General features: G+C 47.1%; 1 protein-coding gene across 2 annotated transcripts in view; it reads left to right on the forward strand.

Moving 5' to 3' along the window:
• LOC102958854 (tubulin-specific chaperone cofactor E-like protein) overlaps window positions 1-18,717 on the forward strand; it is a 161,043-nt gene that overhangs the window by 130,385 nt on the left and 11,941 nt on the right. The window contains exons 20-23 of one of the 2 annotated variants that reach the window (XM_042957902.1): window positions 7,903-8,102; window positions 12,410-12,793; window positions 14,728-15,014; window positions 16,802-17,082. In XM_042957902.1, the coding sequence (XP_042813836.1) occupies window positions 7,903-8,102; window positions 12,410-12,793; window positions 14,728-15,014; window positions 16,802-17,082 (1,152 nt within the window). Of the gene's footprint in view, window positions 1-7,902; window positions 8,103-12,409; window positions 12,794-14,727; window positions 15,015-16,786; window positions 17,083-18,717 lie in introns of both variants that reach the window. The other variant, XM_042957903.1, reaches the window with a different exon arrangement.

Consider the following 18,717-nt stretch of genomic DNA (forward strand, 5'->3'; position numbering starts at 1 on the left):
TAACACCAAAGCTCTTGCTCTCAACTCATATCCACGAGGCTGGTGTGCTATGTACCGGAATAATTTGCCCGCATTTAGCACATCATAATAGGAAAAGATTGGGAGGAGAGACCGCTAGGGGGTTGGCTAGTCTGCCTTGGTTCATTTTCCCATCTCTATCCCATTAGCTCTAGCAAATTTCTTTTAGGCCTGACCGTATGAAAAGGCTACAAATGGATACCGAACGCTCAGCTCTCTAAATAAGTGATCCAGTGGGGGTCCCAGAGAATAAACCCCCTTTCCATCCTGAAAAAGGGGAGAGTTGGATGAAAACCCAGAAGCAGTGCTGTAGTGTGATGCTCACATGGCTAGTTTATATTCCCCAGGATTGGATGTTGAACTTGGGGGAAGGAAGGGAGGAAGTAGGGAGAGGGAGGGAAAAGATGCCAGTACCATTTCATCCAGGCTCAGTCCCTGAGAGAGAGATTGTGGGGAGGATGTCAGCAGGAGTGACTGTCCAGGCTAATTGGCCTCTGGTGACTTCAGTGAAATAAATGCGCCTATAAAAAAGTCAGGGTCTGGATAAGTCCCCAGAGCTGCCCTGGATTCATTGGGGTCAGCATGGGGGAGCTCGAGAGCTTGCCCTCACCTAAATCAGAAAACCAGGCTTTGGCCTCAGGGGCCTAGAAATGGTGTAGGATCAGGAAACTCCTTTGGGAAAGAGACTGCCTGCTTCCTCTTGAGACCTGCTATAGGGAGTTTCCCCTTTTCCTGTGGCCATGCCATGGTGACCGTACCACTCACTAGGGTGGCTGGGACGGGCGTCCAGGGCATAGTATTTGCCACAAAGCATTGCTTCTGGCTGCAATATGCAGGGAAATCATAGGCAAGAACTGTTTTTGGAGGAGGCTAATGTCAGGGACTCTCACCTTAAATTACGGGTCTCGATTTCCTCCATGGGAAGGAAAAGGAATTGAGTTAGTAAGCCCTTTCCTTATCCATGAGGAAGAAAGTACCCTCCCCCCGCCCCCCACCTGTGACCCCATGTCTATCAAGCTTGAACCCATAGGGCTAAAAATGTGCAGGATGTAGGATGGGGAAATGGTTTTGAAAAGGTAGCCTCTTTAGGATATAAAGACCATTTCTTCTTGTTCTTCTCCCTCTCCACCAGCAACCCTTTCCTCTCCCCTCCTCAAAGTTCTGCATAGACTTTGATTGCCTCCTTCATATATAATAATGGGGAGCTCTATCCAAGGCACTCAGAGCAGAGTCTGTCCTGCTTCACCCCTGTCCTTGGGCCCCATCCCTGCCCAGACCAGTTGCCTGCCAGCAGGGCTTAGGCTGGATACATTATGGCCAACCCTCATTAAGAGGGTTTGACTTTCCCCTACCTTGGCACTTCAGGACAGGGGCAAAGATCCGAAAGACAGCTTCTGTTAAGATGGATGGTGGTAGCGACTAGGAAAAAGAAATGCTAAAATAAGAGAAAAAAATCATGCTTTAAAGGAGGTATGTGGGTGGGGATGGGGGGGCGGGCACAGTTGGAGGCAGCTGAGTTTTCCATTTTGAATTTCAGAAGCAGAGAAAAGCTGCAGGAGACAGAGTCTTAACTCAGCCATTCAATCTGAGATTGGTGAACACAGAAAGCCTGTCGTGAATAGGGTTGTTAGTAACCATATCTGACTTGATGTTAACCTCTGAGCAGTGAGGGCAGGGTTCACAGTCCCCTGTCCCCCACCCCCAAGAATTAATCCAATTCAACACCCGCATGTTGAGATATGAGAACTCGTGTTTTCGGGGGAAAAAGGGTTAAACCGGAGTTGTCTGTTAAACTTACCCCTTGTTGGTGACAAGGTAGAATGCTGTTGTTTTTCAATGATTTTGGCTATCCCTATCAATGGGATAATTTATTACTCAATTACCACATCTGTAAATGAAGTGGAAAACTTCACGCAAGTTGAACAAATAGGTTTAGAGGGGGGAGAGGGAGGTCAGTTGTCTTAATTACTAACCCCTCCTTAACATTCACTCAGCTGAGTCCATCATTCCTTCAGCCCCTTAATGGGAGACTTAAATTAGCTGTGTAGTTGGTGAGTCTACAGTAAGCAGGAGGAGAAGAAAATTATATGCATAACAGTGACTTGTCTCTGACTGGGTGCCAGGCACTATTCTAGGTGCCATATGAGTCCTCACTCATATTCTCCTCCCAGCAACCCTGTAAAGCAGGTGCTATTAATAGTCCCATTTTCTGGAGGAGGAAAGTGAAGCTCAGAGAAACGCAGGAACTTTCCCAAGGAAAGTGGTTGCAGGTAGTGGTCTTTCCTCTGGGCAGTGCCGCCCCTCCAACCCTGGGCAGGCCAGGGGCCCCAGGGACTGGAGCCCCCCCTGGTGCTGCAGCAGGTGTACAGGAGGACCTCTGTACAGGATCAGGTCTGCGGGGGCCGCTGAGAATTAAGTGTGATGATGTCTTGTGATCCGTGTGCCACCCCCTGCTTGACACCTGGTGAACGCTCAGTCAAGCTGAGTGTCATTTTCATTTTCCCTTTTATTCAGAGTCCTGGGTCCAAAGTCTGGTAATGAAGGGTTCTCTCCCACATTTTTCTGCAGATCCAATAAATTCTTGTTGAATTTATTCAACTGTTATTCAATTAATAGCAGAAGCTGTCACCGATGTACCAGGCACTGAACTAGGAGCTTTGTAAATTACGCGTTTTATCTTAACAACTAGTTGATGAGGGAATGCTATCTGCATTTTTACAGAGGAGGAAACAGAGGTTTAGAGAGCGTAGGTAACCTGCCCAGGTGACCCTGCTAGTTAGTGCCAGAACCGGGGCTCAAACCAGTCAGTCTAATCCCCCCGCCCTTGTCCACTGTATTCTACTACATTGCTTTTACGGGGGATCCATATATCCTGCCCACCTGGGACACAAAGGCTAAATAAATCAGTGCCCTGCCCACAACAAGAGTCACGTTCATGACCACAGTAGAAATCCAGGGGCAGAGACATCATCCCCCACAGCTCTCGGTACGTCGTTTGGGTGGAGACGATCCACATGAGGAACTTTTAAAGGTTGCTTTCAAGAATCAAATGTTTTATTAACCACCTACCCTGATCTCAGCACTGTTTTGGACCTCATGGAAGACTCAGAAGGACAAAATAGTTCAGAGTCTAGTCGGGAAAATAGGATCAGCATCCTTGGAACAACAGTAGGCTAAATCAGTAGTGGATCTTCTCGGATATTAAAATGTATTGTAGAGCTTCGGTAACAAAACCAAGTTAACACTGGCGCATGAACAGCCAGATCAACCAGTGGGAAGATGAGAAAATCCAGAAATAGGCTCAAACTCTAAAGAGAAATTAACGTTCAGTAAAACTGGCATTTCAAATTACTGGGCGGGGGGGGGGAGGGGGGAATGTATTTATTCTTCAATAGACAGGAAAAGGACAAAGGACAAAATAGAAGAGGGGAAATAGCGAAAGCCTCCTTTCACTCCTCACTCCAAAATAAGATCCAGACAGAACCAAGATCAAACATAAAAACGTAAGTTATAAACGTACTCGGAGAAGACAAAGGCGTTTTCGTTTTTGTTTTTGTTAATCTTGCAGTAGAGAGGGCCTTCCTCAGCAAAACACTCAAAGCCGTAAGAAAAACCTCGTAGATTTGACAACTTTAAAATTTTAAATTTCTCTATGGCAAAGAGCATAATCAAATACAGGTCCAAAAAGAAAAAAAGAAAAAGAAGAAGAAGAAGCAATTTAAAAGACAAACGGTAAACATTTTGTAACACATGACAGACAAAAGTCTATTTTTAATTTTTTTTTTCAGATTTTATTTTTGATTGTGTTCATTGCCTTAGACTTTAAGGGCATTACGTATGTAGGCATAGTGACCTCAGGATATGTTACAACCTCTTGTCTCCCTCTTGGTTTTTAGCTATTTATTTCATTTTCATTTCATTTTTTTATTTTTTAAAATTTATATCCAAATTAGATAGCATATAGTGCAACAGTGATTTCAGGAGTAGATTCCTTACTGCCCTTAACCCATTTAGCCCATCTCCCCTCCCACAACCCCTCTGGTAACCCTCAGTTTGTTCTCCATATTTATGAGCCTCTTCTGTTTTGTCCCCCTCCCTGTTTTTATATTATTTTTGTTTCCCTTTCCTTATGTTCATCTGTTTTGTCTCGTAAAGTCCTCATATGAGTGAAGTCATAGGATTTTTGTCTTTCTCTGACTAATTTCACTTCGCATAATACCCTCCAGTTCCATCCACGTAGTTGCAAATGGCAAGAGTTCATTCTTTTGGATTGCCGAGTAATACTCCATTGTGTATATATCCCACATCTTCTTTATCCATTCATCCATCGATGGACATTTGGGCTCTTTCCATACTTTGGCTGTTGTCGATAGTGCTGCTATAAACATGGGGGTGCACGTGTCCCTTCGAAACAGCACACCTGTATCCCGTGAAGAAATGCCTAGTAGTGCAATTGCTGGGTCATAGGGTAGTTCAATTTTTAGTTTTTTGAGGAGCCTCATACTGTTTTCCAGAGTGGCTGCACCAGCTTGCATGCCCATATTTTTAATTTTTAAAAAGCTTTTACAATTTAATAAGAAAAAAAAGTTCAACAACACAAAATGTGCAGAAGACACGAAAAGGCAGTTCACAGAAGAAGACATACGAAAGGATTATAAGCAAATGTAAAGATAATCAGCCTCATAAAGAATGCAAACTAAGTAAGGGCATAGTCATTTTTTTTCAAGTTTTTACTGCTATAGAATACACAGAACATAAAATTTACTATGCTAACCATCTTTAAGCATACAGTTCAATGGCATTAAGTACTCACATTGTTGTATTCACATTACTGTGAAACCACCACCACCATCCCTCTCCAGAACTCTTTTTATCTCGCAAAACTGAACCTTTATACCCATGAAACACTAACTCTCCAGTTCCCCACCCACCCCAGCCCCTGGCAACCAACTGTTCTGTTTTCTGTCACTATGAACTTGAAGACCTTGGATAGCTCCTGTAAGTGGAATCATACAGCATCTGCCTTCTTGTGGGCGGCTTCTTTCCCTTAGCATAATGTCCTCAGGACTCATTCATGTTGTGGTATACTGCAGAGTTTCCTTCCTTTTCAAGGGTGAATAATATCCCATTGCGTGCATACACCACATTTTGCTTATCCATTAATCCAACCAGGTACTCTGGGATTACTGGCGTGTTTTAGCTATTGTGAAAAATGCCGCTGGGAACATACGTGTATAAAGAGCTCTTGGAGAATCTTCTTTCATAATTTGTGAGCATGTGTCTAGAAGTGGCATTGCTGGGTCATATGATAATTCTTTTTGTTTCCCACGGCATATTGTTTCCCACGGCAGCTGTACCATTTTACATTCCTGCCAAATTGCACGTGTTATCTTTTCACATCTTTGCCAACAATGGGTTTTCTGGGGTTTTTAAAATAGTAGTCATCCCTAATGGGTGTGAGATGGTAGGTATACCTTTCACTGTAGTTTTAGTATTTATTTCCCTGGTGATTAGTGATGTTGAGCGTATATTGGCCACTCATATGTCATCCTCTTTGGAAAAATGTCTATTCAAGCCCTTCGTCCATTTTTGAATTGGGTTTTTGTTGTTGTTGTGTTGAGTTTTAAGAGTTCTCCACATATTCCGGTCAGTAATTCCATTTATACATGGGATGGAAATATGTATATATCATATTTATATATGACATTTAACCTTTGGTATTTCCAAGGATCAGAAGGCTTGGTGCTAAACAATCAGTGAGGTTGTGAGAAAATAAACCCCCTCGTATAGCCTCGGTAGCAGGGCAAATCGGCACAGGCTCTTTAGAGGGCAATTCGAATGCATCTATCAAAAATTTAAATGTACATACCCTTTGACCCAGTAATTCCGCTTCCAGGAATTTACTGTACAGATTCATTTACTCAGGAGGTCAAAGATAAATGTCCAAGGATGTTCACTGCAGCATCATCATAAACGGAAAATACACACCATGTAGCAGGGCAAAACCAATAATTCAAGGGTAATGGAAGGAAAGTCGCCATGAAAAAGCAATGAGCAGGAAAATATGGATACTATGCTCCCATTCGTGTGAAGACAGTGGAGATGGAATACACGCATGCACGTGCGTGCACACACACACACGCACACACGTGTGTTTGTACATGCTTAGAAGATTTCTGGAAGATTCAGCTGCAATTTGTTACCAGAGGTTGCTTTTCTGTTGCACTTTTACATGTATGGCTTGCATTGTCTACCACATGTAGGTACTATCTTTTAAATTTAATGTTTTTATTTAAAAAATTGTTTTTAATATTTATTTTTGAGAGAGACAGAGCATGAGCGGGGGGTGGGGGGGCAGAGAGAGAGAAGGAGACACAGAATCTGAAGCAGGCTGCAGACTCCGAGGCATCAGCACAGAGCCTGATGCGGGGCTTGAACCCACGAGCTGTGAGATCAAGACCTGAGCCGAAGTCGGACACTTAACCAACTGAGCCACCCAGACGCCCCTAAATTTAATGTTTTTAAAACCACAGTAGATAGTGGTTTTGGACACATGAAGTATACATCTGTTAAAATCCATAGAACCGTGCACCAAAAAGTCTATTTTTACCATTTGATAATTTAAAATTGTTTTTTTTTTTTATTTTTGAGAGAGAGGGAGAGAGAAGGGCAGAGAGAGAAAGAAAGAATCTTAAGCAGACTCCATGCTCAGCATGGAGCCCAGCGCGGGCCTCAATCCCACAATCCTGGGATCATGACGTGGGCCGAAATCCAGAGTCGGATGCTCAACCGACTGAGCCACCCAGGTGCCCCTTTACCGTCAGACAATTTAAAAAACAAAATGTGCCCTAAAGATATACTGTATATGGTATAGAGAAGAAGTTCTGACATAATAGTCCTTGTGCTTTTCATATGCATTGATTAAAACAATAGCCTCTACAAAACTTTTAAGCGAACCTATCTTGATTGATCGGCTAACATCGAACACGTCCGTGCTCAGCACTGTTCCAGGCACACAGACCCACATAATTGCTCCCACCCAGCCATGAAGTAGGTGCTGTAGGTACCTGCATTTTACAGGTAAGGAGCTGGGGCCCAGAGAGGCTATGTGACTGGCTCCGGTCTCCTACGGCTGGCTCCGGAGTCCCACTGGTCACCAGGACCCTGACCGTCTTCCATAAGAGCAGCCATATGCATTTGAAAATGGTAGAACATAGTTGACACACCCACGCATGTGCACACACTTGCCTCCTCAGAAATCCGGGGGGAGTTGACACACCCACGCATGTGCACACACTTGCCTCCTCAGAAATCCGGGGGGGGGGGGGGTCCGGGGAGGGCCGCCGTTTACGCACTCCAGGCTTAGAAAAGATTCTGTGGAAGTTCTGGGGTGCAGGCGGGTTGCCATTGGCTTTACCAGTAAGAGGGGGCTCCACGGAGGGCTGGAAGAGTGGGGGGTTGGGGTAGGCCAAGAGGCTGAGGAGGAGGGCACGAATACGGCAGCCCAACAGGAGCGAGGTCTAAAAGCAGGCATGAGTGCCAGGTGCCCCGGGGGGCCGGCAGGGGTGCCCGACTGAAGTCGAGGTGCACGATGGGAGGCGGGGTTAAGGTGGCAGGGTTACGGCGGCCCTCAAGAAGCCAGGCCGAGCAGGGGACAAAGATGTGAGGAAACCCCAGTAGCCTCACCTGCCCTGCGGTCCATGACGGAAGGAAGCCGCGAGGAGTCAGAGGGGGGCTTTCCAGAAGCAGAGGGGGGTTCGCGGCAGGGCTCCCTCCGGGCCAGGCCTCCGCCTCCCTGAGGGCCTAAAGGGCGGGCCGGAAGGAAACTTCCCGGAGCACCGTCCCCGTGGGCGTGCGAGGCCTGACGCGCGTCTTCCGTTCCAGCCGTCACCTGCCCCCCCAACAGCCATTACGAGAGCTGCGTGAGCGTCTGCCAGCCGCGCTGCGCCGCCATCCGCCTCAAGAGCGACTGCAACCACTACTGCGTGGAGGGCTGCCAGTGCGACGCCGGCTACGTCCTCAACGGCAAGAGCTGCATCCTGCCCCACAGCTGCGGCTGCTACGCGGACGGCAAGTACTACGAGGTAGGCGGCCCCGCCCTGCGCGGGCCTGGGGCCCCGGGCCCCGCTGTCAGGCCGCCCGGCGACGCCCGGTTGCCCAGCGTCCCCACTTCGTTACGGGGAGGGGGAGGCGGGGCAGGGCAGAGGGGTCGAGGAGGGGTCAGGCGAGGCTGAGAACCTGATGAGGAAACGCCCATCTGGGCCTCACCCCCTTCCGGCCTCCGTCCTTGGCATCGGCAAGGCCTCCCGCGCTGCTCACCCACGCCCTTCGCTAGCCTGGGCGGCTCTCTCCCCACCTTGCCTGTCGTGAGGCTCTTCTGATCGCCTCTCCTGTAAATCTCGGTTTGAGAGCTTCTGACGCGCCTATGGTTTGGAAATACGGTGGCTATGAATCTGACATTTGTAGCTGTCTTGGCTGAGGACATTTTTAACTGGAAAATATGGCGCTGGAGGCCAAGAGGAACGGCCTTCCTTCTCCGGGCTCTTGAAGCTCCGTGAAAGCGCCCGAAGGCTACCATCTCCTCGTGTGCCACTCGTCAGTCGGTGCCCTCTCCGGAGAGTTCTGTCTGGACTGCTTAATGCTCTGCCCCCCACATGCTGCCCTCTGCGCCCCTCTCCGTGGGGGCTTCCGCATAGAGCCGATGAAGATGCCCTTTGTAGAGGCCGCTCAGTAAAACATTATACGATAGATCACTGAATCGCTTTCTTTTTGTGCTTTCCAATGCTTCTTTATGTGCCACGATACAAAGCTAGAAAAGGCCCTTCCTGGGGAAGGTATTTGGTCTGTGGTTCCTCAGCCCAGTCTCAAGCCCAGTCTCTGTAAACAACACGAACATCTTGTATTGGTGAGTTGACAGGGGACAAGTGCAAGTGTCGAGTATCTGCTATTTGGAGATCATTGTTCTGGAGGTGCTGCTGGGGGTGAGAAAGCATGTTCCCTGCCTTACGGATCTTAAGAGTCTTTTAAGGAGAGAAAAACATGCGCTTTAAAAAAAAAGAGGCGCTTGGGTGGCTCAGTCATTGAAGCATCTGACTTGATTTCAGGTCAGGTCATGAAGGGTCGTGGGATCAAGCCCTTCGTCAGGCTCCACACGGAGCGTGGAACCTGCTTAAGATTCTCTCTCCCCCCGGGGCGCCTGGGTGGCTCAGTCGGTTAAGCGTCCGACTTTAGCTCAGGTCACGATCTCACAGTCCGTGAGTTCGAGCCCCGCGTCGGGCTCTGGGCCGATGGCTCAGAGCCTGGAGCCTGCTTCCGCTTTTGTGTCTCCCTCTCTCTCTGCCCCTCCCCCATTCATGCTCTCTCTCTGTCTCAAAAATAAATAAACGTTAAAAAAAAAATTAAAAAAAAAAAGATTCTCTCTCCCCCCTCTGCTGCTCTCCCCCACATGCTCTGTCTCTCTCTTTTTCTAAGAATAAAATACATTTTTTTAGGGGCACCTGGGTGGCTCAGTCGGTTAAGCATCTGACTTCAGCTCAGGTCACGATCTCATAATCCATGAGTTGGAGCCCACTTCGGATTCTGTGTCTCCCTCTCTCTCTGACCCTCCCCCGCTCGCGCTCTGTCTCTCAAAAATAAATAAACGTTAAAAAAAATAATTAAAAAAGAAAAAGGAAAAGAACACGAGAACAGTTACAGAATAACTATCAACAAGTGAAAAATAATACCCTACAGAACTAATCAATTTTAAATGAAAAAGAATCGCAGCATTAGAAAAAAATCTAATTGAAATGTCTGGACTGGAAATAAATTAGGCAAAAAACAAAGAAAGCCTCCCTTTTTGTAAAAATGCAGTGGCTTGTTCGAGAACAACCAAGCTGATTTTATTTTGAGAGTCAATAAAAGAGAATGAATGCGGAAGTTACTTCAGTTCTGCGTTGGGTGGGAAGTCTGCTTCGCTGTTCTAGTCGGAAGACAGAAGTGGAGTAGAGGATTAGAACGAATCCAAGAAGACTTCTCGGGGGAGGTGGGTTTAGAAACACCAATTATTTGAGAGGAAAAGGCAGAACACATGAGACGAAAGTAACAGAACATTCATTTTCCTGACAGTCTCAGAGGAGCGATAACCAGGCTCAAAGGTGAAAAAGCACCCTTACAGTCTCTGCTCCCGGATCCAGAGACTTACTGAAATGTTTCCATCCACCAGGGGCATCAGGTGCTCCTCAGCAGGGATCCCGAGGGTCTGTGGCACTATGGAACGGGACCTGGGTTTGAGCCTCGCCGAGCCACCCCTGAGAAACTGCGTCATTTCCCTGAGCGTCAGGAGCCCTGTCTATGAAACGTGGCTAATAACACCAGCTCACTAGCTTGTTGTATAAACCATCTACACCACACGCCTCGCCTAGTGTCTGGCACCTAGTAGTTCAGTAATTGGTAGCTGCTGTTGTTTTTGTTGTTTTTATTCCCTCAAGTAGCATTTTGTAAATAAAAAAATCCAGGCGTGTTAATGAAATGATGCATATAAAAGCCCTTGGAACTCTCAGGAAAGGCAGGTACGGCTCTCAGCAGCTATTAGTACCATAAACATTATTATCTGATTTTCATCAGACAGTCAGTGGGTTTTGACAACTGCTTATATCTGGGAAGCAGCAAACTCACCGAACAAATAACCCACATCTACTTGCCACGATTCAGACAAGCTCGGGGGCTTGTGTATACAACAAATTTCTTTGGAAATAAAGGGATAACACATCTAGCCATTAGCATGTAGAGTAATCACCCAGCTGTCATTGCCAGGTCTAATTAAAGTAAAGAAAGCCTCGAGGGGCCCAGTGACTTCACGGGAAGCTAGTTTCGTGATCAAGTTCTCCTGTGGGATGAGTTATTTACCCTTTATCATATCCACAGATGCCAGGTTATTTTTCTCTTTCCACCCATGTAACGTCTGACTTCTTATCAGAGAGAGGCCAGACCATCCACTCAATTATTCTGCAAATCTGATAAGAGGAATGAAGCCAATTTGCAAGGCTGCTGGCACCCAGAATATTTTACAGGTCTGGGAGGAGGAAAGAGTTGGTTCCGGGAATGACTTCACTTTGAGAATGAAAGAATCGGCAATGGCATCTTGAAGTGCACTGCACTGAGGAAGCTTGTCCTGCAAGATCTTGTTCTCCGTTTGCCTTTGAATCGGAGTCATATCTGCATGGGACAGCCGGGATTTTGATAAGTCTATAGATAAAGCGGAAAGCGGTGACCAGACGGGAGCAGAGGCCTTCTTGTGCCATTAAAACAGCGTTTCCGGAAAGCACTGTTCTGTTATGGTAAATTGAATCGGTGCTTCCATCTGGATGACACAGTCTGCTTGTTGAGACTACGCCCCACCTGGACAATCATGACCAAATTTCCAACCGAACTCCTTGGAGTTCTCAATCTAGAGCAAGTGCATGTTCAAGAGCACAGGCTCCGAGTGGAATTGTGTCTACAGATTATTGCTTGTTTGGGGAAAAATAGGAAAGAATAGCCACCACCACTGAGGATGTACTTTGTTAGAGGTATTTGCTATAACTATATAATTTCTCACCTTCTCAAAAGAGAATGAGTGACTCTTTTCCAGGAATAACAGCGGCTACTATTTATTAACAGTGCCTACTCTATGCCAGGAAACGTGCTTTACACGTCTTATTTAATTTAATCTTCACAGCTGCCCTGCAAGACTTTATTATCTCCAATTTAAAGCTGAGCAAAGGGACCCTCTGGGAGGTTGGTAATGCTCCTCAGGGTGGCCCCTGTAGGGTGGCAGGGCTGGGATGGAAACCAGACACCTCTGTTCTCTACATCTCTCACTTCGGGGGCACGTAGGAATGGAGGTAGTTGCAAACAGAAGTAATTTAGAAGTAGGTAGTATCAGGAAAAAGTTTGGAGCGGTGACTTCAGCGAAATATTGAAATGATTCATCCTAGGAATTGGTTATAACTTTCTTTTAACCTATTTAAGATATGAAAGGCCGGTTTTATCATTCTTGAGCAAATTTTTAAATTTCATCCTCAAAGTGGAGCCGGTACTCGCCGGGATAATTTTCTACCAAATATCCTTCCTCTTCACCTACTGCACACTCCCAGGTTGGCTGTGATTAACACTACAATCCAGCCGTAAAGATTCCCGAGTTCCTGATCGAAACCAATAAAAACCCGATTGCCTATTGTCTGGCATCTGAGTTCCGTGGAACTGATGTCGTATTTGCACGGCAACAGCCCGCCGCCTGCTCCCTCCTGGGAATGCCAGCCCCGTTAGAGGTAGGCTAGCCCCGCCCGGAAAAAGGGTCCGGACGGAGAGGCCTTGGGGTCCCCAGCCCTGCCCGCGGCCGGGATTAATGCCCGCGGCTCCTCTCTTCCAGCCCAAGCAGCTGTTCTGGAACAGCGACTGCACGCGGCGCTGCCGCTGCTTCCGGCGCAACCTGATCCAGTGCGACCCGCGCCAGTGCAAGTCGGACGAGGAGTGCGCCCTGCGCAACGGCGTGCGCGGCTGCTTCAGCACCAAGACGTCCTACTGCCTGGCGGCCGGAGGCGGCGTCTTCCGCACCTTCGACGGCGCCTTCCTGCGCTTCCCCGCCAACTGCGCCTTCGTGCTCTCCACCATCTGCCAGAAGCTGCCCGACATCTCCTTCCAGCTCATCATCAACTTCGACAAGTGGTCGGCGCCCAACCTCACCATCATCTCGCCCGTCTACTTCTACATCAACGAAGAGCAGATTCTCATCAACGACCGGAACACTGTCAAGGTGACGAGCCTGACGTTGGTTCTTGAGAAACGTGCCCCGGAACAAGGCCGTGGCTAAGGGACCTGCCGGTTTTCCCAGATAACCAAGTTTGGAGATCATGGGTTGTTGCCCCCTAGGTGCCATACACAGATGGCCAGATTTTAAGGAATGAAAGTAGAAAGATTCTGCAGGCACTAAGAACGGGCCTGGTTTAGCCCTTTGCTCACCATTCCGAGGGCCTCGCAGAAAATGGACAAGGTCTCAGGGCAGTAATGACAGCGTGGGTGCTAATAGAGGCTCAGGTGACAAAATGGTAGATAAGTCTGCTCTTACTCTGGATTAATTTCCCAAAAAAGCATCTCGTTTGTTTTCAAGAGCCTTTAAAAGTGTTCTTGGCTCTGATCAACTATACCAAGACAAGCTCTTTCAACTCTGCTATCCTTTCTATAAGACTGGAGAAGGCGAGCATTTTCCTGTAAAAATACCTGTCGCACTAGAAACCTGATGGAGCATCCCCCTCTATCAGCGGGCTCCATGGTGACAAAGCAAAGTGAAAGAAAACGGGAGGCTGGGTATGGGGGGTTTCTCTTAGCCTGGCTGGCCGGTTTCGAGTGAATCTTAGGCTTGCATATAAACAAAGCACCCACCCCCATAACTGATATGGCTTCTGGGCCTGGATTCCTCCTGCCCCTTCCATTTCAGAAATAATCTACTCTGATGAACGATTGACAGCGACCCCCAGTCTCTCAGCTAAACCAGGCTGGTTACCAGCAGGCAGACCTGAAAGACGGAACCAGTCCCCAGTGCTGTGATTCCAGCTAGAGAGGGGCAGGTGGAAAGCCAGGACGTGCACATTACCATTTTTCAGAATCGAGTGTTGTTGTATGTATGCTGCTTTCTGCCGTTGGCTCTGGTAATCGTGCATTGAGTGTGTCTTTATTTGAAGAGTCATCAAATAGCTTGGTGTCCAGCATTAGGCAAAAGACGGGCGGTATTTTTGCAAGCTTAAAAGGAAGAGTCTGGATTTTAATCGTGGGTTTTGACTTCAGTGAAAGCTGCTACTGTTTTTGACACTCCCAATTCCTCTTGCAAATTGGCCCACGTAGACACAACTGCATTGCTCCGGAATACGGGAGCTAGAAAGTAAAAGTGACCACCTGAGAGAGCAGAACTGACATTATTGCTGAATAAAATACTCCAAGCTGGCCAAAATAGTAAAGAATCATATTTTTGAAACTTTTTTTTTTTTTTTAAGAAACGAAAGGTACTAATAACCTGGGGGGAAAAAAAAACTCGATTGATTTTGTAAGTACAGGAAAAGCATATTATGTTCTGTCCTAAGGGCTAAGAAAAGAAACTGTTAGAAAGTAGGAAAATGATGAATGCAGAAAATATCTTGCCTATAGGACCTTTGGGGAGGGAGGGGGACCTCCAGTCTGGACGTTATACACAAGAAAATAAGAAACATGGCAGTGATCCCCAAATTCATTTTTAACCATTTTAGACACCCCTTAGCACAGGATTGGGATTTCATTTCAGTAATTGGTTTATGCCGGGGAAAGTTTTATACAAAATCCAGCCATTTGCAGAGAACTATACCCTTCTAATGTTTTTTCATCTTTCTGCCTCTGGATTTTGCTTCTTTGGGGGGAACTGTGGACAGTAAGATAAGCAAATGCACTTACACTCTAGGGCAGTGGTCAGCAAACTACAGAATTCGACCAAATCCACTTGCTGCCTATTGTTGTTTTTTTAAATAAAGCGTTACTGGAACATAGCCTCATTCATTTAATTATATATCATCTGTGGCTGTTTTCATGCCGTGAGGGCAGAGTCGAGAAGCAGTAGAAATCCTACAGCCCACAAAGCCTGAAACATTTTTGCAGTGGCCCTTTATAGTAACAGTTTGCCAACCCCTGCTGTAAAGGTAATCTCTTTCTTTTCCCCCCCAATAGGTGAATGGCACACAAGTGAATGTTCCATTTGTAACTGGACTGGCAACCAAAATCTACAGCAGCGAGGGGTTCCTGGTGATTGACACCAGCCCCGACATCCGGATCTACTACAATGGTTTCAATGTCATAAAAATCAGCATCAGCGACAGGCTGCAGAACAAAGTCTGTGGCCTCTGTGGCAACTTCAACGGGGACTTAACCGACGATTATGTGACCTTGAGGGGGAAGCCAGTGGTGAGCAGCGTGGTGCTGGCCCAGAGCTGGAAAACCAATGGCATGCAGAAGAGGTGAGAGTTCTCGTTGCTAGGCTCAGTGGCCCAAATCCTCCCGCACCCGTGACAGGTATTGATGAGGAATGCACTGTCCATAGCATCACCACTCCCCTCCTGCAAAGGGTCGAGCCCCCCAGGTCTTTGGAGTTTCCAGAAGACAAATAGGTACATCAGAGGCCTCGGTCATTTCTTGAACAGCAGAGGAAGGAATTGGGCTTGCATGATCTGATTCTGAATTGGCATGGCATCCAGCCCCTGGCCAAAGAGAAGAGAGTGCCCAGGATTAGAACACTGAGGCCTTGGCCAGCGCCCACCTGCTGGGAATTGGGCCAGAAGAAGGGCCACCTACCCCTTGCTCCCCAGGGCTGGGCCTAATTGTGTACCTGTGATTCTCACCGGAAGGCTGGGTTGAGGTAGTGCAGGTAGAGGTTGGTGGGGATCAGGAAAGCCTTTTTAAAAACAGAAGTCGCCAAGGTTCTTATGAGACGCCTCTCTTGCCAGCTGAGACAGAATGAACTAAAGCTATTCCAAAGGTGCGTAATTCAGGTCACCTCTGAGCTGCTGCGTCATGTTAATACATTGCTGGATCTATAGATAGGCTTCTTTTTCATGGTATTTCTTTCCTTGTATAATGGCTCAATGTCTTATACTTCAACCTACCGAACATCAGCTAAATACCAAGATGGGGAAATGATGCAGATGTAAACTCGATACTACCTCATAAATAAGACTATCCTGAATTATGGGACCGGGAGCTGGAAGAAAACCTCAGGGATACCTAGTCCAATCTCCTCCTTTTCTAGGCGAAATGGAAGCTAGAGCAGAATAAGTTATGTGAGGGGCCCTGTAAGTGGCGAAGTCCAGAATCTCCTCCTGAGGAACTGATTCTGTTTGAGCTCCTCCCTCCCTCACCCCCTTCCTTCCTTCCTTCCTTTTCTTCCTTCCTTCCTTCCTTCCTTCCTTCCTTCCTTCCTTCCTTCCTTTTCTTCCTTCCTTCCTTCCTTCCTTCCTTCCTCCCTCCCTCCCTCCCTTCCTTTCTCTTCTTCCTTTATAAAGTATTTCAGCTGGATACCAATTTTCTTGTGAAGGTTTGCTTTTGGTCTCTGCTAGCTATACTGGAAGTGGTCTCCAAGGCTTCTAGACAACTGTTCTACCAACTATCATTATTATTATTGATTAATAATAATGGTAACTCTCATTCTTATTATAGTTATAAGTGGTTATTTTATCAATGCCTGTTCACAGTTATTGTATCAGTTGTATCAAAGGTTAACAGTTATATGAGTATCTGCCTTTCGACTGACACTCTGGCTCACCCACCCACTATTTTAGTTTACTCTCACTTCTGCCAGTGATACCAACAGGAGAAACTACTGGGGCACCCGGGTGGCTCAGTCGGTTAAGCATCCGACTTCGGTTCAGATCATTCTCTCGCAGTCCGTGAGTTCGAGCCTCATGTCGGGCTCTGTGCTGACAGCTCAGAGCCTGGAATCTGCTTCAGATTCTGTGTCTCCCTCTCTCTCTGCCCCTCTCCCATTCATAATCTGTTTCTCTCTCTCTCTCAAAAAAAAAAAAAAAAAACCAAAACAGTAGAAACTACTGTGTCGTTTTCTGGGCTGGAGAGACTGAGACCAGTCCTACCTGACTTAGGTGAGATTACATAGCCAATTAGCATTGGAATCCGTGCGCTTGCCTCACTTCTGGGTTAGCAGAAGAGGTAACAGATGGGGTCCTCCCTTCCACCGGGGATCTCGGGCGGTGGTTTTGGCATCCCGTTATCTGACCAGACTTGTCGCCCCCAGCTGTAATGAGCTGCAGTTCTCGCAGTACGCGGCCATGTGTGACAACGTGCACATCCAGATGATGCAGGGCGACGGCTACTGCCTGAAGCTCACGGACATGAAGGGCTTCTTCCAGCCGTGCTACGGGCTCCTCGACCCCCTCCCCTTCTACGAGTCCTGCTACCTGGACGGCTGCTACAACCACAAGAAGTTCCAGCTGTGTGGCTCCCTGGCCGCCTACGGGGAGTCCTGTCGCTCCTTCGGGATCCTCAGCACTGAGTGGATTGAGAAGGAGAATTGCTGTAAGAGAATTATTTTATTCCTGCGGATTCTTTTCTGAGTTAAAAGCACAGCTTTGCTGGCCGACACCGCCGGCCCCACCTTTAGCCACAGGCCTGCCCCCAGGGTCGAGGAGTTGAGAGCTACTGCAGAGATTGTATGGGGGGCATTTGGGGGGAGCCTCACCCGCCTGCGGTTCCTGTCCAGCTCTGGAATTTGGGACACCGGCTTGGGCGGATGAGGTTCTCTGGGTTGGAGGAGCACCGGTTTAGTGACTTATGAGGTACAGGGACACAGGGTGGCATCTTGATTGACGTCAGACCTCAAATTCAGCTCTTCCCCGGCTCCTTTACCACGGGTCAGAGCCTAGCTCAGAAAGGGAAGGCTTGTGGCAAGCGGTGAGCTGAGTTGGGATCGAGTTGACTGTGCCTGGCTTGAAAGGAAGCTGCGGTTGGATTTATGAAAGGATTGTACATATATTAAATTAGGTGATAAAAGAAGATCTATACAATTGTTTTAATGTTTATTTTTGAGAGGGAGTATATGCAGGAGGGGAAGAGAGAGAGGAGACAGAGGATCCCAAGCCCTATGTGGGGCTCGAATCCACCAGCCATGAGATCATGACCTAAGACCGAAGTCGAACACTTCACCGACTGAGCCACCCGGGTGCCCCAAAATGAAGATTCTATAGATTCTTGTGTTTTTTCTGTAGTAAGAAAACTACTTTGAGATTTACGTCCATTATACTGTTTGTCCATCTTCTTACTATGTGAATCAAAGAGATGGAGCAAATCTGTATATAAATACCTATAAATGTGTCATATACGTGTATGTGTCCATATACATAAATGGTCACCTGTCCCATTAATGCAAGACGATATTGTGGCCAACAGGATGTGTGCATGTTCCTTGACACGCACCATTAACCCGGTACCACCGTGAAAACGGGCACATCGCAAGACTGCGCGAGTTTCAGTAAATTTGCAGACGACGCCCGACCCAGTGTAGGGATGCGCTTAATTCAGAACCTAAGCACAATGAGGTAGATTCAAATATGTATCCGGTGACTTGAGAAACCCTTAACAGGCAAACTACTAGTCTCTGTTGGAAACCAACATAAGTTGTTTTTGATGACTTTAATATTTTGCCCTGTTAATAAGCCACACTTTAAATGAAATGAACTGTTTTAAAACTTTAAAAACTTCCCTCTGTGTAAGGGCGTGTCTTATTTGCCAGCTGGTATAAGGGCCACCGTATTTGTAGGCTATCACCTCCACACTTTCCATTATTCTCTGGGGTTGTTTTCAAGTTGTGTTAATTACATTTGTTGACCGGCTGCTGTGGACTTAGCCCTGTCTAGGTCCACGCACTCATCACATAAAGGGATCTTTATAAAAGGAAGCCATTAAAAAAGAAATGTATTTACATTATGCTGACGGTTCCCCTTTAGTTATGCTTCTGGGGATTAAGACAGGGTGATACTAAGCCATTAGCAGAGGTGAACGTCAGCTGGGTCAGGGGAGGCATCCGAGACACACGGGGGCTTTGCTTTGCTTTTAAATTCTTGAAGCTAACTTGGCTCACGCTGGGATTGAACAGTTGTTTCTTGAAGCACTCACCTTTCCGTGCCATGACGAATAGGAGGATTTCTATATCTG

This window comes from Panthera tigris, chromosome D1, assembly GCF_018350195.1.
Source record: "Panthera tigris isolate Pti1 chromosome D1, P.tigris_Pti1_mat1.1, whole genome shotgun sequence".
In the NCBI taxonomy this organism is placed as follows: Eukaryota; Metazoa; Chordata; class Mammalia; order Carnivora; family Felidae; genus Panthera; species Panthera tigris.